Below are 27,944 nucleotides of genomic sequence, written 5' to 3' on the forward strand. Positions count from 1 at the left end.
ACTTTTTTCTAAAAACCGGGTTCTTTGGTCCGTGTTCTTTTTTCAAAAATACTTGAATTATTCTTTCAATATTCAAGAGGTAACCAGACACACCTAAACTCTATACCCAATGGAGACTTTAAGTTTTTTTCTAAACCTCTTATGTTGCCCGAACTATAGACGGATCTGATTCTCCTTTATTCGGAGATATGTAGGCAGCTTGATGAAAGATCGGTCCTTTTTTAAAATAAAACCCACTTCATTTTCTAAAATTCAAACATTTTTCAAAAATATCGGAACCCCTTTTATATAACACTAAACTTCTCATTTTTCCTTTTTTTTTTTTTCAAGAACCACGTCGGAGTGCATAGGAATCAGATCACTTATTCGGGCCCTAATCCCTCTCACTGCTCCTCCCAAAGGCAAATGAGACACGTTTCGATCGAAGGTAAAATAAAACCCACTTCATTTTCTAAAATTCAAACATTTTTCAAAAATATCCGAACCCCTTTTATATAACACAAAACTTCTCATTTTTCCTTTTTTTTTTCAAGAACCACGTCGCAATCCATAGGAATCAGATCACTTATTCAGGCCCTAATCCCTCTCACTGCTCCCCCCAAAGGCGAACGAGACACGTTTCGGTCGAAGGTAAAATCCCGGGCGCAACAAATGGAGAATGGAAGCCGTGAAAAAAAAATGAAGAATGGAACAATGAGGCTCTGTGTTTCGGTTGAGAGGTACTCCCTCCGTCCCAATTTACTTGTCATTTTTGGGAGTTTGTGTTACTTTTCAATTAATTATATCTTGTAATTTATAATGTTTTAGGTGATTTCAAAAACATTGAATTATAGAACAAATCGAAATTTATCAAACAAGATCCATATTGGATATAAAATTCATTATCACTTTAAAGATGTAACTAATTTTTTAATCCAGTTAGAATAGAACTGAGACAAGTAAATCAGGACGGAGGGAGTATAATATTAGGATAAGAGGAGAATGGCAGATTACGGTTTTAACCTTAGAAAAGGGGGCCCATTTGTGTCTGGGGTTAACAGTGTGTAACGACAGTGTGTAATTGGATCAAGTTGGAACAAAATAAAAACTACAGAGTGTAAATCAAGCCAATTCAAACTGCAGGGACCAAGTTGACACAAATACTAAACTATAACAACCATTTTCCTTTTTTTTCCTAATAATTTTACACTAGAAGTAGCGATTAGGTACTCATCGGTAACTGACTAACTTGATTTTTCACTAAAATATTGAAAAAATAGCAACAAAAGATATAAATGGCTTGGATCATAAAAATAATATTTCTAGGATTTTCAATTAAAGATTACAAGATAGTTGGATCAAGCTTTTATTCATTTTAACAAAAATATTGCTACCAAGAACATGTAACATATACTAGCGAAGCCCCAAGAGGTTGGCCATACGGTCTTAGCGTGGGACTTAGGAGTTTATTCCTTCCTAAGAGCCAACCCTAAATAAAAGGGATCGCAAGCTAGGAGCCAACCCTAAAGCAGTAGCAATAACAGTACGATAAAAGCTAGCAAAAATCAATCAAATAACTACTATCATTTAAAAAAAAAAATCGATCAAATAACTATCAAAAGGACATAACCGGCGGGGGTGGTTGTTCTGTCTGAAGTGGTGGGCGGCGATGTTTTGCTGTTCTAGGGCAGGTTTTGGGTTTCTTTGGATTGAGCTTTAATGTATTATTTGGGCTCTTTAGGCCTTTTGGGTGCTTCGTGCTTCTATCGTTTTATGTGGACACTTTAGACTCTCAGGTGCTGTACTAGGTTTTGTCCGTCTGAACGTATGTTTTTAACTTTTGGTTGAAATCCCTTCTTTCATCCCTAATAAAATGTTACGAGGACTTAAAACAAAGACTGAATGGTGTGACATTGGATCCCTCAAAACCAGACTCGCTTCAGTGGATATGGACAGCAGATAAAACCTTCTCGGTGAAATCGGTTTATAGGCAGTGGGAATCCCTTACACAGTCTCCAAACACTCTTCTGGGTTTGATGTGGAGGAACTTGAGTCCTCCTAAAGTGGAAATTTTTTCATGGATGGCCACTCAAGATAGAGTTGCAACTCGGTCGGTACTTGTCGATAGGAATGTATTTTCTGAGATCCACTTGGCAGTGTGCCCATTCTGTGCTCTTCATGTGGAAACCCCTCAACATCTTCTCCTACACTGTCGATTTGCGTGGGTAGTATGGTCAGGAATTCTGGAATGGTGGAACCTACAGTGGGCATGCCCATCTGCAGTAGCAGAGTTGGCGCTTTGGTGGTTTGGAAATAGGTTTCGCAACTTGGAGAAAGCTACATGGGAAGTTTGCTTTTATGCAACTCTTTGGTCCATCTGGTTAACAAGGAATGATTATATCTTCAACGGAGCAACAACCCAGGCTTCGGAAGTGGTGGATTTAGTCAAAACTAGAGTAGCCATGTGGATGAAGGCTAAGTTTGACATCAAAATTTACACAGTGGAGGATTTTAAAAGTTATTTGGATGGGATACGAAATGTGAAGGTGTAGAGTAAGTATTTGAGGGTGTTTTATCCAACTTTGGTTGGATAGATCTTTGTACTTTTGGTTTCCTCATCGATGTACCCTTTCGAGTTTAATAAAAAGTTTCGTTTGCTGAGCAAAAAAAAAAAAAAAAATGTTCCTTTGTCGATAAAATAGAAAATATTAGGACAGGACAGCTGTGTCCTTCCATTCATCTTTCCTTGCATCTTGCCTTAGGAATATATATCTCTTCCCCCATGAAGTAGCATTCAATCCCAAAAATCCGTTCACATCAAGGTTGCAATCTGGGGATACACAGCTCCAAGAGAAGTGTAGTACTAAGATCACAATCATCAGCATCCCAGCAGATATAGAGACGTTTGCCCACCGCGATCTTGTAAAATGTCTTTGAAGCTTGCACCGATTAATTGAAGACAGCTGCATGAAACAGAGGGAATTGGAGCCAAATCTAAGGTAAAGTGTAGAAACCAAACGAGACAGGCCTGACGGATCCGGGAAATTCCAACCGGTCCTACATTTTGTTGGGGGCTTCTATGCGGACCATTTTTTTTTGTAGCACTATTCCGTCCAGGTCTTTTTTACCGATGGTTTTTACTAATTTGACCTCATTTTCAAAGGTGTGAATCCTGCAAAGGGGTGTGAATTTTGGGAGTATAAATTTACGCACAAATGAAGAATTCACACATTCGAAAAAGACAGAATTCACACCCTCTACCCCCAGTACCAACACCCAAATTAATGAAGAATTCACATGTTCGAAAAGACAGAATTCACACCTAAATGAAGAATTTACACTTTCGAAAAAGACAGAATTCACATTCCCAAATTAAGAATTCGTACCTTCAAATTAGGCACAATTCACACCCAAATGAAGAATTCACATATTCGATAAAAGCAGAATTCACACCCAAATTAAGAATTCATACCTTCGAAAAAGATAGAATTCACATCTCCAAATTAAGAACCCACACATTCAACGAAAATAGAATTCCCATCCAAATGAAATTTGAACGAAATTGTCAAACCTCTCTGTTAAGAAAATAGAGTCTCACATTGCTTGGGAGTGGAATGGACGATCACTTAATAATATTTGGGATCCCTCCACTCATTGTCAATTAATTTTGAGATAGATATAAAGTTTTCGCATGGTATCTCCACTCCACATTTATAAAAATATATATTTACAATTCACGATAACAGACTAACAATAAGGTTGCACGATAATAGGACCTAAAAAGTGACCACAAGTGACAGACTTCATACGCTGCTGCATGTGAGGGGGATGTTAAGAAAATAGAGTTCCATATTATTTGGGAGTGGAATGAATGATCTTTTAATAATATTTGGGACCTCTTCACTCATTATCAATTAATTTCTAGATGGATATAAAGTTTCCACAATGATGACAGACTAGTAAAAAGATTGCATGATAATAAGACCTAAAAAATGGTCACACATGACAGACCTCATTCGCGGCTGCACGTGAAGGGGTATGTTAAGAAAATAGAATGTCACATTGCTTGGGAGTGGAATGGGTGATCTGTTATTAATATTTGAAACTTCTCTACTCATTACCAATTAATTTTGAGATGAATATAAAGTTTTCGCACTCTTTTTAAAAAAATCATATAAAAATTGCTTTAGTAGCTTCATGGCTCCAAGGTAAGGACCCAAAAAGGCACTACCATCACAGTTGTTTTATTTTTTAAAAAACGAGTGGCCAGGGGTTGGTTAAGTTTTCGGTAATTGCATCACTATCAAAGTTTTAGTCTAGCCCTTTGGGCTTCAAAGAGCTAATAACATACCGATCTCCTCGCATACGTCAACCAAAATTTTATTTAGCAAAAACAACTTAACTGTTGTCATTAACTGGTAGTCAATAACATAGCGAAAATGCACCTTAAACACCACTAAGTTAATAAGTAAATATTTCCAAGTACCAATAAAAAAGATATACATACAGTGTTTCCTAGTTAAGATTTTTTTTTTTACTGACTTTTGCAAACTTTGGGTACGTGGTTTGATGTACACTAAATGTACATGAAATTGTTTGGAATCTATTTGGGAGTGAGGTGAGCCTCACACAAATTAATAAAATCGTGTTTAAAATATGCTTTTAACGATTAATGTATAAAATTATCTCATTCAAATGTTGTTAAGAACTTGACAGATTTTTACTCCTGAATTTGTTGAAAAAAAAATTGAATGAATCAATCATCTGATTGTGCTAATTGTTGGAAGAACTCTTAAAATTTTTTTTAAAAACAAATTGGACCAATCCCAATTGTGCCAAACTCCATCCCAAGCAAGAATTTTCACATAAAATATTTGATTTGACAATTGTTACCTTTTTCTTTGTTGTTTATTAGTAGGAGTAACATTAGCTTTAGAATTTGACATTTCTTATCTTTTTCTTTTTTGTTTATTAATTCTTTTCTTGGAGCAGTAACATTAGCTTTAGAATTTCACACTTGTTACCTTTTTCTTTGTTGTTTATTAATTCTTTTCTTGAAGCAGTAACATTAGCTTAATAGCTTTAGAATTTGACACTTCTTGCCTTTTTCTTTTTTGTTTATTAATTCTTTTCTTGGAGCAGTCACATTAGCTTTATTCTAATGGGGTTGGCTTTTCTGCGTTCAGGCGTGGCCAACATCTCATGCAGTCTAGTCATTTTCGAAATCATTTTGGAGTTACTTCAATGATCCAAATCATTTAAGCATAGAGCTTGTCAAAAAGAATATGCACGTAAAAAATCAAATTAATCAGATTAAGATTAATATTCAATGAGTACATAGATTCTGAAAAAAATCGGATTAAAACTTGAAAACTCAAATTTTCAAAATATATGTGATCCGCTTATTATGTACTAATACTTGGCATCCGATTAACTTGATATTTAACTTGGCTACTTAATACAACAAATCCTACAATGTGGACGGTTCGGATCATCAAAGAGGTTCCATAACGGGTTCAAAAATGGTCCGACTAGATGAGGTTTAGTCGATGCCTAAACGGCAGAAAAGCCGCCTCCTGTTCTTGTTCTGTCCCTTTCTCTCTTCTTACCGTACATAAATTCCTTACATAAAGAGAATTCCTTCTGTTGTTTTTTTCTCAGGGAAGTTACCTTATGAATCTATAAATGCAAAAATCTCATTTCCTTCCACTACCCAAGAAATTTGAAGCAGCTATTCTCTACTGCGTCAACAGCTGCTCGGATAACACCTTTCTGGACTAGAGCAACTACGAATCCTTCACATTTTGTTTTTGTAGTTGCCTCTGTTGTAAGTACACATTGTCACTGTAGTTCGTTTTATGTTTCCCTTGTAAACTGTTATTCCATGCATATATGTATCTATGCGCATTTCTAGCGCTTTCTCCCCAAAAATAAAAAGTAAAAAATTCCAACATAAAGAGAATTCCTTCCCACGTGTTTTCTCTTTGAGGCCAGGCTTTGCTTTGCCTACGTAAAGAGAATTCCTTCTCCTGTTTTTTTCTATGAGAAGTTACCATATGAAGCTATAAATTAATACGAAAATCTCATTTCCTTCCAGTGACCCAAGAAGTTTGAAACTAGAAAAAAGTTGTTCTTAATTTCTGTCCACTCGAGGATTCAAAGATGGCATCCTCCACCACTTCAGTCACTCGCTCTGCTGCTTTCAGAGCAGCAGCCGATTGCGAATCATGGTCGCGGTTGTCGTCATTCGCAACCGTTCGTGAGTTCTGGATACAAGAAGGCCCGATACCACTTGATGCGGGGGGCAACACAATCCTCCATTTTCTGGCCATGTACGGAAACGCATTCGTGATTCAGAAACTCATCGACGACGACAACGGCAACAACAACAGCATAGTAAAATGTGGAGATCTGTTTGGGAGAAACGACAAGGGCAACACGCCGTTGCATGAAGCTGTGAGGTTCGGTCGAAGAAATGTGGTTGAAATCCTTTTGCGGGAACAAGAATCATTGGTTCGGGCGCGCAATTGTTTAGGGGAGACGCCTGTTTACATTGCCGCGGCTTGTGGACACGAGGATGTTTTCAACCATCTAATCGCGAAGGTCGATTTCGATCGCGAGATGACCAGAAGTACCGACAGTTCCAACCTTCTTCACGCTGCGGTCACGGGAGAACATTATGGTACGTATGTTTCTTTCGTAGTGTGGACAAGGGTCCTAAGCACAACTCCAAATTTTGAGTTGCAACCCATATCCGTGCCGTCTTTTTTCTTATTCCTTTTAGTCTTTGTAATTTTTATTCCAAGATTAATAAAAAAAAATTGCCGTTAATAAAAAAGGTCTTGCTATGAGCATATTGGAGTCATTCCCCCTGCTTGCTCAGAATCCTGATGAAGAAGGAAGAACTGCATTATATCTATTGGCTCAAAAATCAAAGTCCTTCAGAAGCGGGTCATTTTATTCTCCACACAATTTTATGTCCGGCTCCCTGATCATTTCGGTGGACTTTCTCGCATTTCTCACATACTGTAAGTGTTATTTTCTCAGTCCCACTTTATTTATCTTTTTTTTGAAAATTGTGTCATTTTAGGATGAAAAAATTTATTACTTTCCTTCATTTTCTTTTTGTTTTTATTTTATTAGTTTAAAGCACTCATTGCGATCTGTAATTAATTAGGGCAAGGAAGTCAAAAGAAATAAGGGACATGATTTTTGCGGAAAACGATAAACCAATATGAGGCAGAGTTTAGTATGATTCTCAGTACAGCACTCCTCTAGTCGCATCATGTATATTTCTTTTTTTTTTTTTTTTGTCATTTATTTTCATTTTACAACTTATTCAAGAAAAGAAAATGTGTTTGTTTATTACTAAGCAGGGTTTATTCCTTCGATGGTGTATCACTCGAAACATGAAACTGATGATGTGGAAAATCAGCAGCAAAATCGAGTTAATATCTCAAAACTATAAGTGTTCTGGGCATCAATAGTAGCAGGTTTGGTTTTGTGTTTTACCTTTTTCTATAACATATACTAATGCAAACCGTGCTAATTTTTAACTTAAAATGTCTCTTATATCCATTCGGCAACATCGTATATGGTAATGGTAGGCAATTGAAGAAAAAAAAACTGCAATAAACAGTCTGAGATAAAGAAAGATGATTTTTAACTTAAAATGCTTGTAATGCCTTACGCAAATTCTCTATGATTTGTAGTAACCTCTCTCTCTCTCTCTCTCTCTCTCTCTCTCTCGAATAAGAATATTTGGCCAAGCATCCGCGCTTGCAGGTAAAACAACTTGGGAATATTGCACCGATCCTCATTTCATCAGTGGTTTTTGGGCTGGCTTCACGTCGGGCTCATTCAATATTCAATCAATTTTCATTGAATGTATATTATTTTGTTTCTCTCTTTTTTTTTCCAGTGTAGTATTATCCAGTGTGGTCCATTTGATGGCTGAGATTAACTCTAACAAAATCAAAGTTCCAGATCTTGCCATGTCAAACCCCTCCATTTTGTTGCTTCTAAAGAAACGGAAAATCCTAACGGAAGTTTTGACAAGCTAACTGCAAAATCCAAACAAAACTTTACTCAATCCACGTGTTTTCTCAATTCTTACGTTTACATGGAACTGATCGAGTCTGGCCCTCATTAATGCAACAGAAAAGATATGTCTATCTTTTTACACGTTACACTACATTTTATGTGTGGTTTACTTTGGGTCTTACAAAAATTCAAAAAATTATTTATAAAATTTAAAAAAAAAATTTTGGGGCCCTGTAAAAAATCACTTCCAACAGATTTCGGTAAGTATTATTTTTGGATTCATATGGAGAAAATTGGTTAGAGTAGCGTTCCGCTAAGAGATTTTTGGATTTTTTTTCTTTTTGTTCCTTATTCAAATTTTTTTGGCGTTTGCTAGTTTTGCGACAAACTTTTTTACTTTTCTGATTCATCTCGTCAAGACGAACAAAAAAGTAAAAAATTATAATTTTTACCCAAATTTTTTTTTGAGATATCCAAGATAAAGTCAAAAAAACCGGCTTTTGAGCCTTTTGGGTAGACGTCATAATTTTTCACTTTTCTAATTTGCTTTGACGAGACGAATCGGAAAACCACAAAAGTTATGCTCAAAACTAACAAACGCGAAATTTTGTTTGAATAAGAACAAAAGCCCAAAATTTAAAATATCACAAACTGTGAGATACAAACGATTTTTTGAGCATCTCGTGTGTCGAAAATAGACTCTCATTTAGGAATGTAGAGAGTACTTTTTAGACTCTCGAGACAAATAATTAATCCAAAAAAATCATGCAAATCTAACAAAAATTCAAATAAAATGAGCAAAACAAACAAAATAAAGAATTTCAAGAACCCAGAATATTAGTTTGGCTGGACTTTTAAATTAAAATGAGTCAGTGCCATGAAAGTACTCCTATATGAGAAGACACGTGCTTGAGTGGAGTTTTTTTCTTTTGGATTTTGCAGAGTTAACGTCAAGACTTCCGTTTTAGGATCTTCCGTTTCTTTAGAGAGCAACAAAATGAGGGGCTTGACATGGCAAGATCTAGAGCTTTAATTTTGGTAGAGTTGATCTCAACCATCAAATGGACCAAAATGGATAATAACACACTGGACAGGAGCCGAACCCTTCTTGCAGGCCTCTTATGGTACCTCAATCTTTGTAGTCTGTAATTGGTCTCCTCTCGATGTACCTTTTATCGAGTTTCTAATAATTTTTGTTGCCTATAAAAAAAAAAGTATTACTCCTACATTTTTTCCTTACTTAAAACTCTGACCAAAACAAAATGTAAAATAACCTTTATTGAGTTCATATCTTTATTCTCTTTGCTCAATTGTCGTGAATCAATTTCAAGAGGGACAATTCCAAAATTCATAGAAGATAAATCAACTGTAATTGTATAGATCACAACTGTAACGACCCTGATTTTTGGTAAATAAAAATTTCGTTAAATATTTAAATTTTATCTTAATTACTTGGATTTGCTACTAAAAATTTCTTTTTAATTTTTATAATCCGTCATAATTAGATTTGAAACTTATAAAATTATATCTTTCACGCCGAGCAATCTAGTCATTTTCTAAAGACAAGTATGCTTGTAGAAGCACTCGTATTTTTTTTTTCTAGTGAGTTAAAATAAAATCTTTAAATTATATTTCTTGGCTAGAAATCCTACTTGGCAAGTAGAATTAGTTTCCAACCAATTCGTTAGAAAACCTTAATTACCGTTTCAATCTAGTTACAATTTTCTAATCCTAGATGGACCTTTTTGACCGTCTTTGAGCCTTTTGAACCCCCGAACCCTAATTGAACCATTAGACTATAGGAGTAATCATTTTATTCTTATGTTTAGTCATTTCACTTTACCTAGCATCATTACTCACCCTACCTATTGGATAATAAAGGCAAGGGAAAACTTTAACCTTTGATCCATAATTGTTAGGGAAAATATTATCCCTTGGACAATAGATTTCCATGACTAGTCATATCAAATTATTACCAATATCCATTTACCCCTTGGTCCATAATGGTTAGGAAAATTTTTGTCTCTTGGTTATTAGACCTTTGACTTGCCAAAATGCATGACAAGACAAGTCATACAAGAATCCCATCATTTTGCTTCAACCTTAGACTTGCCATAATGAGAACCTAGATTTGACTAGTCATTCAAGCTCATACTTACCTTCTTTAACCAATGGTTAATAAATGCTAGGAGAATTTTTGACCATTGGTTAATAGCAATTAAGTTGCCAATAAAGCCTTGATTTGACAATACAAAATCATGGGCTAAGGAATCTCATCATTTTGCTTCCAAGGAAGCAAGGCTAGCTTTGCCATGCATGCACACCTATGTTCTAGTCTTAAAATCCTAGACTTACTTTCCTAGATTTTCTTGGATGTATATAGATACAAGAGAGAGAGAGAGAGAGAGAGAGAGAGAGAAAGAGAGAGAGAGAGAGAGAGAGAGAGAAAGGCCGGATGGAGAGAGTGGGGTGGAGTGTGTGCATGAGTATTGATTACTTACACAAGCAATATTTATAGCCTTAAGCCTATTTTTTTGACTACATGCCAACCCATTTCTAGTCTTTCAAAGTACAAAGCTAGGCCATGATTATATTCTTTCTTGCAAGCAACCTCCCCATAGACTTGACAAGTCCAAAACCCTTCATGATGACCTAAAGATTTGGCCAACAAATGGAAGTGACAAGTCATGGAAGACTTTGCATGCTTTCAAGCTTGATTGGACATGACAATGGAGCAAATCCATGGGAGGAAGGAGAGAGAGGGGGGCCGGCCATAGAGGAGGAAGGAGGAGCTCAAGTGTTGGCTATAAATAGCACCCCATGCCTTCCATTCAATTCACACCATCACTTCTTGCTCTCACTTCTCTCTAGAAACCATTTCTGTTTTTCCAGGCAGCTTACTGCCCTCCACGAATCTCCATTTTTCTCCTGCTTAAAGTAGTTTTTAGAACCAACTCCCTTCGAGAAAGTTGTAGAGCACTTCGAAACCTTCAAGTTAGACCCAAGAACCATCCAAATCGGTGAAGAAACGACAAAGATATTGGCATCCGAAGTTCAGTAAAAATCTCGGATTTCTATTTCCAGACAGCATACTGTCTCTGCCTTTATCACCATTTTTCTCCTACCTAAAGTAGTTTCTAGGATCAACTTCCTTCACGAAAGTCGTAGAGCACTTCGAGAGCTTCAACTTCGACCCAAGAACGATCGTATTCGGCCAAATATTGACCAAGTTACTGCCATCCAAAGTTCGGTCCAGATTTGCAAGTTCACCGCCCGTAGAAAATCTTCCAACTAGCTTATTCGGCCCCGACTAAGTTTCGGATCAAGGTAGATAAATCTCTACTCATTTTCCCTAGTATAACTTTAGTTATTTTGCTTATGATAGGGCAAGTTAAAGTATTAGGAATAAATAGCAAGCTCGTTTTACAAAATCTTGAAATGACATTACGATCATGTAGATTTTCTCTACTCACTTCCCTAAGTATACGTAGAACCCTAATCCAATAACTCTACGTATAGTATAAAATCTACGTTAGAGAGTAGCATGTTCTTGATTCAAAGTATCAATATCGTAGATAAGATTATCTATTGTTTGGTTTCAAGTAAATAAGCTTATCGTTTAAAATGCATGATTGTCAATAAGTTTATCTCACTAATGGAGGTATGAACATGTTGGATAAATGACTTTGTCTTAAATAAACATATGTTGTATTGAATTTCTCAAAAAGTAAGATATAACGATTTTCGAAAGATAAGATTTTAACGCTTGATTTAAAGTATTCATATTTTGATCTTTTCGAGCATGCTTAGCAATATAGAATTGGATGATCTTGTTAGATTACAATGAATGATTTATGGTTGCGTATGTGAAAAGTCCTACCGCGGAGTCTATGCATGAGAACGAGACACGGAAATCGAGAAAATAGAAACATGACACCTAGGGTGTGGTTAACAAGAAAAAATGTGTTTCGAAGGAGGAAATATTTTTGAAACTACATAATGACCGATTTTGATGGCATTATGTGAGATGTGTGTGTGAATGTGTGCCAATGGGAACCCGGGACGGCGGAACCATTGTGAGGATACTCGGGAACCCGGAACGGCGGAACCGAAGTTGGGTGTGTGGCTTGGTTATCCGCGGAGAGGAGCCAATGCAAATGTGTGCCAATGGGAACCCGGTGCGGCGGAACCATTGTGAGGATACTCGGGAACCCGGAACGGCGGAACCGAGGTTGGGTGTGTGGCTTGGTTATCCGCGGAGAGGAGCCAATGCAAATGTGTGCCAATGGGAACCCGGGATGGCGGAACCATTGTGAGGATACTCGGGAACCCGGAACGGCGGAACCGAGGTTGGGTGTGTTAAAAAAAAAAAAAAAACGGATTTTTGAAAATGTTGATTTGGTGATAAAAAGTGAAAATGGAGACACGGTCTACGATGAGTTGCGTAGGAGAAACACCGAGAAACATGGACACCAACGATACTTGAATAGTGAATGTGGATGTGTGATTGTTACTATTCGTCGTATATGATTTACTGTTTGTAATTTATGAGTTAGTGGGTAGGGTTTACTCTATTGAGCGTTGTAGCTCACGGTGTTGCCTTTTTGGTGACCCTGACATATTATATGGGTGGCGACGCCGGTATAATGTGTCAGATTTCTTAGATGAACAGGATAAGATGTACACCGTGGAAGCTTTTGGAGCAGAGGAGCTTGCTAGGATGGAAGAGCAAGCAAAGTAGTATTAGGAACCCTAGTTTCCTTCCTTGTTGAATAAATGTACCTTTTCCTTATGATGTATTTATGATGTAATAATGAGCCAGACTCTCTTTATTATATAATAAATGCCTCATTTAACGTACCCAAAATTGGGGGCGTTACAACTTGGTATCAGAGCTTTAGGTTCAAAACCTCGGCCATGGGTAGAATGGGTAGAACCATAAGATAGATTGACCGTTGCACAAACGTGAATTGAGTTTAAGTTTACCTTCCCAAATTGGGTGGAATTCTGTCAAAACAATCTCCGGATTGAAGCAAGGCGCGGAATTGGCAGTACGGCCGAGCTGGGAATTCCCGAACAATTGGATGATGACTTAAATCAAGAATCGAATGTGGGACTTAGAAACTCGAAAAAAAAAAAAAAACATTTTTTTTTTTGGTGTTAGTAAACCTTTGCGGCTTGTTTTTGGATAAATATTTTTCACACCTCTTAAACGACGAGAGCGGAACCTAGCACCGAGTGCCGAGCACAACCCCATTAGGCGCGGCAAACCGCACCCCCCCTAACCTTCAAATTTCAACCTCCAAAATTCAAATTTCAAACTTCAAATTTAAATTTTCAATCTTTCCCTCCACAACACCCCTTTTCCGTCCCCTATATATACCCCACCACCACTTCCATCTCATCATCTCCCTCACCATCATAACTCCTCCAAATCTCCATCCTATCCTATCAAACCGAACCGAACCAAGCCGAGCCATGGCAACCCGACGACGAGGATTTCCGGAAGACGCCATATTCCGAGAAATCGAGCGAGCCGAAATAACCATAACAATCCAAACCTTATGGTTGCAACTCTTCGCCCTCATTATATTTTGTGCGGTAGTCACAATAGGCATGCCACGGTGGTTCGCCGTGAATAACCGCCTCAACACCTTCTGGTACGGGACTCTCGTCGTGGCCTTCGCACTCGCCGCAGTCATAAAGGAGTACGAACGTCAGTTGCGCCAAGCTTACAACGAAAGATGGTAGAGAATCTCGAGGATGGGCGAGACCCGAACCCAACGACGCCATTTAGACATATATTAGGCCGATTGTAATCCTTCGGGATGTAGGATGTTAAGGATTAAGATCGTGTTCAACTTGTATTAGGAATCTTGTTCTAATCTAATTGTTTTATAGTAGAACTCTATGTTTATGTTTGTAATTCTATGCTTATGTTGTATGATGTTCGTATCTATGAAAAAAACTGCTTTACTTTTAAAAGAGAGTACCGTTGCATACTATGTTATTAAGCTACTTTTGACTTTTGAAAGATAGACCATTTGCAAAAGAAAATTTGTTTTAGTAAAAACCCCTTTCAATTTTCCCTCGTAGATAGTGAATACGCGCCACGGATTTGGATACGATAACGGAGGACCCTCTAAACGCAGAATAGGCCTAACTAAGCTATTTTAGCCATTCTTAGCACTAACCAACCCTAGGCCTAAGCGGCCGGAACCATAGCCGAATTCAAATTGCATCCTATTTCATTGCTGCTTTGAAAATTGGTTCCCGTTTCAAAATCTCGATGGTTTTTTCTCACCTCATAGCCCTTTCACTAGGAGTAAGAACCTTGCGATTTCGAGTTACGCGCCGTTAGGAAACTAGATTGTGAATAACTCCCTTCTAACACTAAAAAGGAAGGACTACGAGAACAAGTTAAGATGCCAGCACCAACGGTGAGGCCGCCACCGCAAGCAACAAAGGCGACACTGATGCAGAAGTTAAAAGAACATCCCAACGCAACGTCTGAAGCCAACAAGATCAACCAATACTCCTAGAGCTTCCATTCTAACCTCTAAACATCGCGAGATTCCTTAGAATCGTAAACCGACAAAGGAAGGCGTGAAACTATTCAAGGGCTGCGGACGCTAACCACCTGTACCGGACGCAAACCGGGAACACTGAGGTCGAAAAGTTTGTTTAAATTGGGAATGCTCGAAGGAAACGACAATTCCTTCCGCCAGCTAAATCCTAGTAGGAAGTATATACCACTCGACTAGTTATATCCGTACTATTTCCTAACTACATTGCTTCTCTCAAATCTCTATTTGAAATCAACATCCTTGTGAAGGAAACCCTCATTGTTTCAAGTAATGAAATCATTCATTTTTACTCCTTACGACACTTATTGATAAGAGTGGCGTAATTTTGGGTATCTTTTGTGACCCGACCTAATTGGCCAAGCGATGCACCCTATGGTGTTACTAATCCTAACTATTATTTAGAACCTTTCACTATCCCTCGAATTTTTCGTAACTCTTGAGTTTTGAACCTCGAGAATCATAACAACCATTTTCTTCTGATACAACTTTTATTGACACTTTCGATAATGATCGGCAATGTCATTTCGCAATAACTAAGATTTGATGATTGGTCCATTCCATCATTGATAACTATTCCATTTCGTTCGTAATCAATAAATTCAGATCATCTCTTGATGATATTCAAATCATTTCGGAAAAACTCCTTGTTTCATTCTTATGGTACGATCATTTAAATTTGTTTGAAACTAATCTCCTTAGGAGATGGGTACCCTTCCTTGAACTAACTAGGTATCATCAATTCCTTATCAAAAGCTTGCGCTACTTGAGGGCAGCTTAACTCAGCCATTCCCGTCCCGACATCTAGGATTATCTTGGATTTTTGAAATTTTATTTTCAAGATAGCCGTGCCTCTGAAATTATTGCCAGAAGTCGATGCCGCCCAGGTTTATTTTCCCGTGACTGCATAGGTTCTTTCAATGCGTTTGCTAAAATATCTGAGCTTTTAGAATATAGTAAGGCTTGCTTGCTGATGTTCGATTTCCCCCTGAATAAGGATGGAGTACTTACGCTGTACGATAATGGAGGGATTCTGCCCAAGCAATCCGTTGTTTCCTAGTTTAGAAATGGGTTTAATATCGTTAGGTGGGAAGCATGCTGATTTGATAGGGACGTGATAAGAAGATGCTTATGGGATACGAGTCCGCATGATGATTGGTAGAAGTTTTGCATTTGGCGTTGGTATCTACGATGGAAACTTCATCAAAGGCGTACTACGAGGCAAATTGTTCAACGACTGAAGCAACTTCAACCCCGTCTTGTTAAGCAAGTGATGAGGCTTAATTTGATTAACAAAACATGCAGAAGATTGTGAGAGATGCTTGAAATGCTGTCGTCTTACTTCGAGATACTTCTAGGACCTGCCGGAGCCTTAGACAGTAGCCGTGTGATGCCAAAGCATTTGTGGGTTGCCAGAGTATTCGAATCTTGATTAGATCGCTGATTGGCTTAAAACATACCTATAGGGTCCTTCCTGATTTTGTAGGGGCATTTCTTTCATTCCTTGACATCACCCCTCTCCGTTCAGTCATAAGTTGAAATCCTAATTTTCGAGCCTGATCAACACTGCAAGGGTACCTATACCCATGTAGCGTATTCTATCCTCTTCCAATCGAGAATCTACCCTTGGAATGGGAATGTTTTTCCTAAACTATTTATCACTGCATACTTGTACAAAACTAGAAACTGAGCCCATAGGTTCGCCGTTGAACCTATTATTACTTCAGGAGGAGGAATGGCCGTCAACAAAATCCACGAAGGCTACGTGATGGAGATATCCTCAAATGACGAAGGTGATCACCTCAATATCACGCTATTGGTGGTGACCTGCTCCTATTTTAAGGGGGATAGACGATGATTCCAAGACCAGTAAAGCGACGAAATCTGATCCGTAGTCATGCACCAATTTCGAGGACGAAATTATTTTAAGGGGGATAGTTTGTAACGACCCTGATTTTTGGTAAATAAAAATTTCGTTAAATATTTAAATTTTATCTTAATTACTTGGATTTGCTACTAAAAATTTCTTTTTAATTTTTATAATCCGTCATAATTAGATTTGAAACTTATAAAATTATATCTTTCACGCCGAGCAATCTAGTCATTTTCTAAAGACAAGTATGCTTGTAGAAGCACTCGTATTTTTTTTTTCTAGTGAGTTAAAATAAAATCTTTAAATTATATTTCTTGGCTAGAAATCCTACTTGGCAAGTAGAATTAGTTTCCAACCAATTCGTTAGAAAACCTTAATTACCGTTTCAATCTAGTTACAATTTCCTAATCCTAGATGGACCTTTTTGACCGTCTTTGAGCCTTTTGAACCCCCGAACCCTAATTGAACCATTAGACTATAGGAGTAATCATTTTATTCCTATGTTTAGTCATTTCACTTTACCTAGCATCATTACTCACCCTACCTATTGGATAATAAAGGCAAGGGAAAACTTTAACCTTTGATCCATAATTGTTAGGGAAAATATTATCCCTTGGACAATAGATTTCCATGACTAGTCATATCAAATTATTACCAATATCCATTTACCCCTTGATCCATAATGGTTAGGAAAATTTTTGTCTCTTGGTTATTAGACCTTTGACTTGCCAAAATGCATGACAAGACAAGTCATACAAGAATCCCATCATTTTGCTTCAACCTTAGACTTGCCATAATGAGAACCTAGATTTGACTAGTCATTCAAGCTCATACTTACCTTCTTTAACCAATGGTTAATAAATGCTAGGAGAATTTTTGACCATTGGTTAATAGCAATTAAGTTGCCAATAAAGCCTTGATTTGACAATACAAAATCATGGGCTAAGGAATCTCATCATTTTGCTTCCAAGGAAGCAAGGCTAGCTTTGCCATGCATGCACACCTATGTTCTAGTCTTAAAATCCTAGACTTACTTTCCTAGATTTTCTTGGATGTATATAGATACAAGAGAGAGAGAGAGAGAGAGAGAGAGAGAGAGAGAGAGAAAGAGAGAGAGAGAGAGAGAAAGGCCGGATGGAGAGAGTGGGGTGGAGTGTGTGCATGAGTATTGATTACTTACACAAGCAATATTTATAGCCTTAAGCCTATTTTTTTGACTACATGCCAACCCATTTCTAGTCTTTCAAAGTACAAAGCTAGGCCATGATTATATTCTTTCTTGCAAGCAACCTCCCCATAGACTTGACAAGTCCAAAACCCTTCATGATGACCTAAAGATTTGGCCAACAAATGGAAGTGACAAGTCATGGAAGACTTTGCATGCTTTCAAGCTTGATTGGACATGACAATGGAGCAAATCCATGGGAGGAAGGAGAGAGAGGGGGGCCGGCCATAGAGGAGGAAGGAGGAGCTCAAGTGTTGGCTATAAATAGCACCCCATGCCTTCCATTCAATTCACACCATCACTTCTTGCTCTCACTTCTCTCTAGAAACCATTTCTGTTTTTCCAGGCAGCTTACTGCCCTCCACGAATCTCCATTTTTCTCCTGCTTAAAGTAGTTTTTAGAACCAACTCCCTTCGAGAAAGTTGTAGAGCACTTCGAAACCTTCAAGTTAGACCCAAGAACCATCCAAATCGGTGAAGAAACGACAAAGATATTGGCATCCGAAGTTCAGTAAAAATCTCGGATTTCTATTTCCAGACAGCATACTGTCTCTGCCTTTATCACCATTTTTCTCCTACCTAAAGTAGTTTCTAGGATCAACTTCCTTCACGAAAGTCGTAGAGCACTTCGAGAGCTTCAACTTCGACCCAAGAACGATCGTATTCGGCCAAATATTGACCAAGTTACTGCCATCCAAAGTTCGGTCCAGATTTGCAAGTTCACCGCCCGTAGAAAATCTTCCAACTAGCTTATTCGGCCCCGACTAAGTTTCGGATCAAGGTAGATAAATCTCTACTCATTTTCCCTAGTATAACTTTAGTTATTTTGCTTATGATAGGGCAAGTTAAAGTATTAGGAATAAATAGCAAGCTCGTTTTACAAAATCTTGAAATGACATTACGATCATGTAGATTTTCTCTACTCACTTCCCTAAGTATACGTAGAACCCTAATCCAATAACTCTACGTATAGTATAAAATCTACATTAGAGAGTAGCATGTTCTTGATTCAAAGTATCAATATCGTAGATAAGATTATCTATTGTTTGGTTTCAAGTAAATAAGCTTATCGTTTAAAATGCATGATTGTCAATAAGTTTATCTCACTAATGGAGGTATGAACATGTTGGATAAATGACTTTGTCTTAAATAAACATATGTTGTATTGAATTTCTCAAAAAGTAAGATATAACGATTTTCGAAAGATAAGATTTTAACGCTTGATTTGAAGTATTCATATTTTGATCTTTTCGAGCATGCTTAGCAATATAGAATTGGATGATCTTGTCAGATTACAATGAATGATTTATGGTTGCGTATGTGAAAAGTCCTACCGCGGAGTCTATGCATGAGAACGAGACACGGAAATCGAGAAAATAGAAACATGACACCTAGGGTGTGGTTAACAAGAAAAAATGTGTTTCGAAGGAGGAAATATTTTTGAAACTACATAATGACCGATTTTGATGGCATTATGTGAGATGTGTGTGTGAATGTGTGCCAATGGGAACCCGGGACGGCGGAACCATTGTGAGGATACTCGGGAACCCGGAACGGCGGAACCGAGGTTGGGTGTGTGGCTTGGTTATCCGCGGAGAGGAGCCAATGCAAATGTGTGCCAATGGGAACCCGGTGCGGCGGAACCATTGTGAGGATACTCGGGAACCCGGAACGGCGGAACCGAGGTTGGGTGTGTGGCTTGGTTATCCGCGGAGAGGAGCCAATGCAAATGTGTGCCAATGGGAACCCGGTGCGGCGGAACCATTGTGAGGATACTCGGGAACCCGGAACGGCGGAACCGAGGTTGGGTGTGTGGCTTGGTTATCCGCGGAGAGGAGCCAATGCAAATGTGTGCCAATGGGAACCCGGGACGGCGGAACCATTGTGAGGATACTCGGGAACCCGGAACGGCGGAACCGAGGTTGGGTGTGTTAAAAAAAAAAAAAACGGATTTTTGAAAATGTTGATTTGGTGATAAAAAGTGAAAATGGAGACACGGTCTACGATGAGTTGCGTAGGAGAAACACCGAGAAACATGGACACCAACGATACTTGAATAGTGAATGTGGATGTGTGATTGTTACTATTCGTCGTATATGATTTACTGTTTGTAATTTATGAGTTAGTGGGTAGGGTTTACTCTATTGAGCGTTGTAGCTCACGGTGTTGCCTTTTTGGTGACCCTGACATATTATATGGGTGGCGACGCCGGTATAATGTGTCAGATTTCTTAGATGAACAGGATAAGATGTACACCGTGGAAGCTTTTGGAGCAGAGGAGCTTGCTAGGATGGAAGAGCAAGCAAAGTAGTATTAGGAACCCTAGTTTCCTTCCTTGTTGAATAAATGTACCTTTTCCTTATGATGTATTTATGATGTAATAATGAGCCAGACTCTCTTTATTATATAATAAATGCCTCATTTAACGTACCCAAAATTGGGGGCGTTACAACAACTAACAGGGGAGACATAAGAGGAAGGAGCATAGAGAGATAACATAGATATAAACAGGTGCCTTGGTTACGTTGGAGATACCAATTTTTTTTTTTTGTTTCTAGCAAACATTTGTATTGTCGTCAAAAAAAAGGAAGAACATAATTTATTTTTTAAACGCGCAAATCATGAGATAAAGTATTGGGATTTGTCCCACATCGGTTAAATATCTCCTCCAAAACTAGTATATGAGCTTGGGCAGCCTCTCCACTCTTTGCCAAATGGTTTGGAGTTTGATGCTTTAATATGGTATCAGAGCTAGAGTTTCGGAGGCTTTTCCCCTTTGTCTGTGCCATAGTTGCACTTTCTTTCATTGTGATCCGTGTGTTCCGGATCCTTTGTTTACCTCTTCACGTGCGAGTCAGGGGTTGCACGTGCGGGAGAGTATTGGGATTTGTTCCACATCTGTTAAATATCTCCTCAAAAACTAGTATATGAGCTTGGGCGGCCTCTCCATTCTTTGCCAATTGGTTTGGAGTTGGATGCTTTAACATGGGATTTGTCCCACATCGGTTAAATATCTCCTCCAAAACTAGTATATGAGCTTGGGCAGCCTCTCCACTCTTTGCCATTTGGTTTGGAGTTGGATGCTTTAACATGGTATCAGAGTTAGAGTTTCGGAGGCTTTTCTCCTTTGTTTGTGCCATAGTTGCACTTTATTTCATTGTGATTCGTGTGTTCCGAATCCTTTGTTGACCTCTTCACGTGCGGCGAGTTAGGGGTCGCACGTGCAGGGGAGTATTGGGATTTGTCCCACATCGGTTAAATATCTCCTCCAAAACTAGTATATGAACTTGGGCAGCCTCTCCACTCTTTGCCAATTAGTTTGGAGTTGGATGCTTTAACATAAAGTATAAATGATAATTTTGAATTTGCATGGTGTCAATTTTCTTATCGTTCTAAATACAAGAACCATGAGATAAGGTAAGGAGTCTGAATGATAGATTGTCTAGCCGATAGAATTAGAAACTTTTTTGTATACCCACCTTTGGTATCCCCCGGCCTATTTCTAATTTTTCGGTTATTTTTCGATCACACTTGAATGACCGACTCCGTTCATTTTGTAGAGTTTGGTGAGAACCTTAAACTTAAACAAAATTGTGTTCATCGAATTTAAGTAGATATATGATTGGAACACATGAAAATTGAAAAAAATAAAAACTGGATCCAAAACCATACTGAATCGGAACCCAGTTTTATTTGTTTGTTTGTTTGTTTTTTTTTTTTGCAACTTTCACGTGTGCTGATCATATATCTATTAAAGTCCGATGAACACGATTTTTGGTATAATTATGGTTCTCGTTGAACTCTACAAAATGAACGGAATCGATCATCCAAGTGTGATCGGAAAATGGCCAGAAAATTAAAAATAGACTGGAGGGGATACCAAGGATGTTGGTATCTCCGGTATACTAAAAAAATTCTCCAAAAAAGGAAATGTGAATATCAATTCTCTTTCATTCAGCTAATTTACTAATTGGTTACATTCTTTTCTTACTGCAGGATTTAGAACCGTCTTCAAAGGTGGGGTCCCTTTACTTGTTCCCTTAGATCAAGCACTGTTTCTTGGATTTTTTAATTTTTATTTAAAAAATCGAGATCGATTTTCACTGACTTTTACTACTTCAATAAAATAGCTAGTTTCCAAAAGGATTTTAAATAATACAATTTGGAGGATTGGTTTAAGTTCATTAACTCATGAACTTGTTTCTTTACAATTAAGCTTGTCGACATACCAGAGGAATCTATGATGAAAAACAGAAACATGCCTTTGCATTTGCGCTGGGAAAAAGGCTTGTAAAAGAAGAGAGAGAATGGAGTCGCTACTTGGGTGATCACATGAGGAGCCCGATTGTTGAAGCCACGAAGAAAGGCATTATTGAGTTGGTAAGTGAGATTTTAGATAAATTTCCGGAGGCTGCGTATGGGTTTGACAAGAATAGTGATAATGCCAGAGGAAAGAACATATTGCATATAGCGGTTGAGCAGAAAGATTGGAATATCTACAACTTGTTAAAGAGGAAAATAGGACTCGGAGATGGAATGTTGGTGGGAGATGTTGATAATAATGGAAACACTATATTACATCTCGCTACCAAATTGGGTACCCCAAGTTTTAGATCAGTTCAACGTGGACATTTGTACCAGATGATGTGGGATGTTTGTTGGTTTGAGGTACGTACGTGTGCTTTTTAAAAAAAACAAAGAGGGTATGTGTGCATTTATTTTGTTGAACACACGCAACGGAAGAAATACGAACTTTATTAATTAATTGACTACTGTACGTTATTGCTGATGGTTTATATATATATTTAGGGAAATAATTTTGCCATTCCATTTTTTATTAATACCACTCATCTACAAGTGTATTTTTGCACCAAAAATATATTTGTAAAGGAGTGGCGTTAACAAAAAAGAAAGTGACAAAATCAACAACCTATACTTATATGGTCTTTTGAACTTCCACATGCAGCACGTGAGTCATGACTCTCCCCCACATCTAATGTATCTTCGAAACTCGGTCGGGGAGACTGCAACAGATGCATTCTTAAGAGAACATTTGGAAATACGATCGGAGGCCGAGAAAGCAGTCAAAGATGTGAACAATGGCCTGATGCTAGTTGTTGTGTTGATCGGAACCGTCAATTACGCCGCGCTCTTTACCCCACCGGGAGGTTACCGTCAAGACGAGAAAGATCCTAAATACGGCCTCCCCGTTATTTTCACGGAAGAGATGCGCATCTACTTCTTGCTCATATTCTGCGGCCTCTTCACCGGTGTTCTTTCCTTCACGATTATGTTTTCGATCCAGTCGCTCCCGTTCCGCACCAGCGACTTCTACCTGGACTTGCCGTTGAGGCTTTTTCTTGCCATGTCTTCCCTGGTTCTCTCCATGGCGTTCACCGCCCTATCGTCTCGACAGGTCTACCTTCTTGATCAGCTTTATCTCCCTCAGGGTGCAGTCCTTGCATACTTTTGCGGGGTCGTTTTAATGTTCACCCTTGTATACATAGACGTAACATTCTTGACCGTCTATTACCTCTCTTTTGTGAAAAACAAAAATAAAAGTTATTAATTATCGAACCGAAGTTTACAAAGACCAATAGGAAACAAGGAGAAAAGGCATCACAACCTACACCCAGTAGGAAGAAAAGTACTCTTGAGTTGCTTTCCTAGCGGCCCATGAAAAGCACATGGTTTACCTTACCACTTGAGAGATCAGGCTTGAAGACTTTCAAGCTTCCGTAATATATTTTTAGATTTGCTCAATAAATGTGAGTTTAGCTCATCTTTGTTTCTCTCTCTCTTGTTTATCCTATAAATTGGCTTGTAATTTGAATACGTAAGTTTGCAAATAAGAGTGATCAAAGTGTGTGAGGGAGTGTATGAGAAATTCAGTTTCTCAGTGTAATACAAATTGCATTAGTGGGGTATCAGAGCCCTGGGCTAATCCGAAAAAATTCTCTCTCAAAACATACCTTTGGCCTTCGACGTTGTTGGCTTTACCCTAGCCTAATAATTGATTTTGGTGGAGAAAGAATTTAGAAAGCGGAAGAAATGGGAACTGCTTTTTTCACCAGAAACTAGCTCACTCGAAATCAGATTTTTTAGTGCAGATTCAAGATCATCTCATCCACATGAGTCGATTGCCTTCAAGCCCAGCAACAAATGACCACCCAGAGGCCGCCCAATAATCCCGCTATGAAATCAAACGGTCTCTGTTTTGTTTGAGTCTCCACCGGATGATCTTATCGTCACCAAAAACCGTACCCATGTGATTGGCGGTGAAGCCACACACAATGCTCCAAGCCACTGTGAACAATCGAACCACCAGTTCGACATCACCTGCAGATTCGTCTCACCAAGGCGATTGTGGCACCACCAAGAACAGAGTCGTCCGACTGGAGGTGAATCCGCACGCACGGTCGGACTGTGCGCCTCACTCTGTAACAAGCAAATATTTTCTTATTCCCACCTGCTAAACCACCAAATGGCCACTCAAAGCAATCTTTCCCCAATTTCCTCGTTTGTCCAAAAAAATTACGAAAATTGGAGCATTCAATTGAAAGTTCTAATTGGCTCACAAGATTCATGGTGGAGCGAGGCTATGAAAAAACCGGCCTCCAAAGAAGAAGAAGAAAAATATTCTGATGCTCAAAAAAACAGCATTCGAAGAAGCATGCAGAAGGGATAAACGAGCACTATACTTATCAAGGAGTGCAATTTTGTTCACCCTCCTTAAAAGAGAGTCAACATTACCCTCTTTTTTATTGGTTGAAATGGTGTGGGCTCCACCACAAAGTGATGTCATGCTTATCATGCAATACACTTTTTGGTAAGCATGACATCACTTTGTGGTGGAATCCACACCATTTCAACCAATAAAAATGAGGGTATTGTTCACCCTCTTAGGTGGAGGGTGAACAAAACTCAACTCACTTATCAAGGCATCGATGAATCAAGTTTTGAAAAAATCTCGTCTGCCACCGCCTCCAAACAGGATGCTGGGAGTATGCTGTACAGCTACGTGCTTTGCAGCGTGCTGCGCGGCCGCCGGTGCCGCCTTGCCGGCATCGGCCCGATGATTGGAGACGTCTACTGCGTAGAGCTCGTCGAGTACTACAAGTGTACCAAAAATCAACCCGATCAAATATCGTTAAGTGCCTCATCGGAACACATATAACTTAGAAAAAAATGAATCCTAATGCATACGAAACACTGGATCAAAACCACTGAATCCATTCTTTTCGAATTATATGTGTTCCGATGAGGCACTTAACGATATTTGATCGGGTTGATTTATGGTACACTTGTAGTACTCGACGAGCTCTACGCAGTAGACGTCTCCGATCATCGAGCCGATGCCGGCAAGGGGGCACTGACGGTTGCGCAGCACGCTGCACAGCACGTAGCTGTGCAGTACGCTCCCAGCACGTAACTGTGCAGTACGCTCCCAGCATCCCTCTAAACAAGCATTGGATATCCTTCAGAGTTCCCATCGTGGAATTGAGAAAACAATGCGAGTCCGCCTCCAACTTCTACGGGGGCGAATTTGATTTGTTAAAGATGACTGAAACTAAGTCAATTTCGAAGTACTTTACTCGGACACTATATATTGTGAACCAAATCCGGCGCTACGGTGGGAGGCGTGCGCTTCTTGGAGAAAGTACGTTCGTTACAACAGCTTTAATTACTAGTTGTACTCTCTTACATTTTGTACAGAAACCATAACAAGTTTTAAGCATGCACTATTTATACAAATCCTTTGAGACTGTAAAATCAGTGTCAAGAGGTTGACGTTTGGATCTTGTTTTCTGGAATGATGTGGTGAACTTCCTGTCTTTCTTTTGGACGAGAACAATAGACGATTTAAGATTCCACCTTCCACCTTTTTGGCCACACTTTTGAACAGTGTTCTAAAAGTCGGCCGACTAGTCGGCGCTTAAGTGCTAGTCGGCCATTTTGCTAAGCGACTTTTAGAACATTGCTTTTGATTTTGTTGGGGCCACTATTTTTGCCCCAATTCCAATGTTATTGGAATGAACTCACAAGATTAGTTGAGGTGCATTTAAGCTAGCTCGATCAAACACCGAAGTTATAAAAAAAATTTGATGTAATGCATTTGTGTAAACTTGATGTCTTTCTTCTGGATGAGAACAATAGACGATTTAACATCCACCTTTTTTTGCCACTATTTTGATCTCATTGGTCCATTTTCTTTTTCGCCACAATTTTGATTTTATTGGACAAAAGTGAAAGGGGTTGTGCTGGAGACTGCTTAATTTTTTTTCTAAGAAAATGATTTTATTAATCTTTAAAGAAGATTACAAAGATTAAACGTATTTTGGGCATACCTGCAAAAACGCCACCCGAGAACCAACACCACAGGATGACAAAAAATCAACCGCACCAAAAAACCTGAAACCATGGAAACACCCAAACGGGCCAAGCCTGACCTAAAGCACCACAACCAAGACACCACAAAAACCCACTAAGACAAAAACAGGATCCAACCCCTACACCGGAAAGCAAAAACAGGACCCAAAACCAACATCCAAACCCGAAGCACAAAAAACAGTTGAGACGAACAAGACCGAAAACCCAGATAAAAACCAAACCAACTCACCTCGGGCTTAAAATTCCAAAGAAAGGGAGGCACCTCCCTTGAGAGCTTAATTTCTCTCTCGATACAACCAATGCTCATTCATTCCTGCATCGCGATTAATTGTTCATGGGTACGTAGATCAGTCTAATTGTTTTCTTCTATCTCTCATTTTCCTAGCGTTATGCAGAGACACAAAAATAGAAAAAGAACAGAATAGGCAAAATTGGCATAAGTGGTGGATCATATATAGACTACAATTACATTGTTATCCCCCCCTATCAATGAGCATCTAATAAAACTGATGATTAAAAAGATACAAGCACAAGCACATAAAACTCCATGCATTTTCCTAAACTATAAAGATAAAACAAAAAAAGAGAGGCCATATATGGCAACATAGCATAAGCAAATCAATCACTTTGGCTCGGATCGAGCACTACTCTTGTGAAAAAAATCAGCCTTGATTTAGCTTCCGTGATCAGAAATACAAAAAGATGATCGGCAACGAAACTTGATCTTTTTGGATTGTGGTATGAAAATCCGTCGGGGGGAATTAATGCAGTAACGGCTGCGGCCTCTGTGCCTTTCTCGTCGATCTCAATACAAGCCTTTGAATTATCACCGCAGGAGACAATTGGGCACCCTCAGGAATATGTAACATGTTCAATAAGTCTATCGGATTTTCTGCAAAAGAAAATGGTGTTCCCGTATAATTCATCGCATCGGAGACTTCAAACTTGTACGAGAATTTAAACTTCGGTATCCAAAATTTATCAAGCAATGCTTCTGACAAGTAGAAGTACGTCTTGGGATTGGAATTGATGAGCTTTTCTAACAGATTTTGCAACCCGCATCACTCATCTGGGAGAAAAAAGTACATGGAGAAGTCTTGTTTGTGCTTTCCGTTTTCATATGGGATTTGCAGGACTTTGAAACCATCAAACTATCTGCAGTAATACATTCTGCTGCTGGTCATGAATGGTACTGAAATAGTGTCACCATTAAGAAGATAGAAATCTTTTCTTTCAGTACGTTTTTTGGTGAATTGATAATCTTAATCCCATGTTCTTTTGAAGTAGAGCCCATTTGCAAGAATGAGTGCTGCATGTGTTTGAACTTGGAGTGTCCGGATTGAGAAAGTTTTTTGATAAGCCCTCTTGATACAGCTTCGGCCCATGCATTAACTTCGTCTCTCACTTTCGCAGCCTGTTTAGTTGTAAACAGAAACACATGTAAGCAAACACTAGTCATCTTTTTTATAGGTGCTTTGGGCAACGTCTTAATGATATCTACAAGAAGCATACGGCTAGGTTGAGTTTTAGCGAGCAAAAGCGATAAGAGATCATTGTTTGCGTCGAATCTCTCTCAATATACCCATAGCAATTTTGTTTACACAAGCCCTTGAGACCTTAAAATCAGTTTTCCAGAGGTTGACGTTTGGATCCTGTAGACTTCCTGTCTTCCTTCTGGATGAGAACAATGGACGATTTATGCCCCGTTTGATAATAGTGATAGATGGATGGGATGAGATTCGTAAAGATATGGGATTAGGATTGGGATTGGGATTGGTAATGAGAAGGAATTGTTAATGAGAAGCAATTGATAATGAATATGTTTGTTTGTGATGGAATTAAATGATGG

At 38.7% G+C, this 27,944-nt stretch overlaps 2 protein-coding genes across 3 annotated transcripts in view; both read left to right on the forward strand.

The window, feature by feature from the left end:
- The window catches only part of LOC131331145 (uncharacterized), a 48,819-nt gene extending 25,201 nt beyond the window's left edge, over positions 1–23,618 (forward strand). The window contains exons 4-6 of the mRNA XM_058365002.1: positions 21,701–21,721; positions 21,921–22,372; positions 22,671–23,618. Of these exons, the coding sequence (XP_058220985.1) occupies positions 21,701–21,721; positions 21,921–22,372; positions 22,671–23,273 (1,076 nt within the window). The 3' untranslated portion in view covers positions 23,274–23,618. The remainder of the gene's footprint in view (positions 1–21,700; positions 21,722–21,920; positions 22,373–22,670) is intronic.
- LOC131331148 (ankyrin repeat-containing protein ITN1-like) lies at positions 5,696–7,532 on the forward strand. 2 transcript variants are annotated; one of them, XM_058365011.1, is made up of 4 exons: positions 5,696–5,806; positions 6,077–6,661; positions 6,819–7,007; positions 7,356–7,532. In XM_058365011.1, exons 2-4 carry the CDS (start codon positions 6,142–6,144, stop codon positions 7,445–7,447), a joined length of 801 nt encoding a protein of 266 aa, XP_058220994.1. In that variant the 5' UTR covers positions 5,696–5,806; positions 6,077–6,141; the 3' UTR covers positions 7,448–7,532. The 2 variants fall into 2 exon arrangements, with proteins under 2 accessions (XP_058220994.1, XP_058220993.1); XM_058365010.1 differs by lacking the exon at positions 5,696–5,806 and having other exon boundaries at positions 6,054–6,661.
- Positions 23,619–27,944: the final 4,326 nt, after the last annotated feature.

The sequence above is a fragment of the Rhododendron vialii genome, chromosome 6a (assembly GCF_030253575.1).
Source record: "Rhododendron vialii isolate Sample 1 chromosome 6a, ASM3025357v1".
NCBI classification, from domain to species: Eukaryota; Viridiplantae; Streptophyta; class Magnoliopsida; order Ericales; family Ericaceae; genus Rhododendron; species Rhododendron vialii.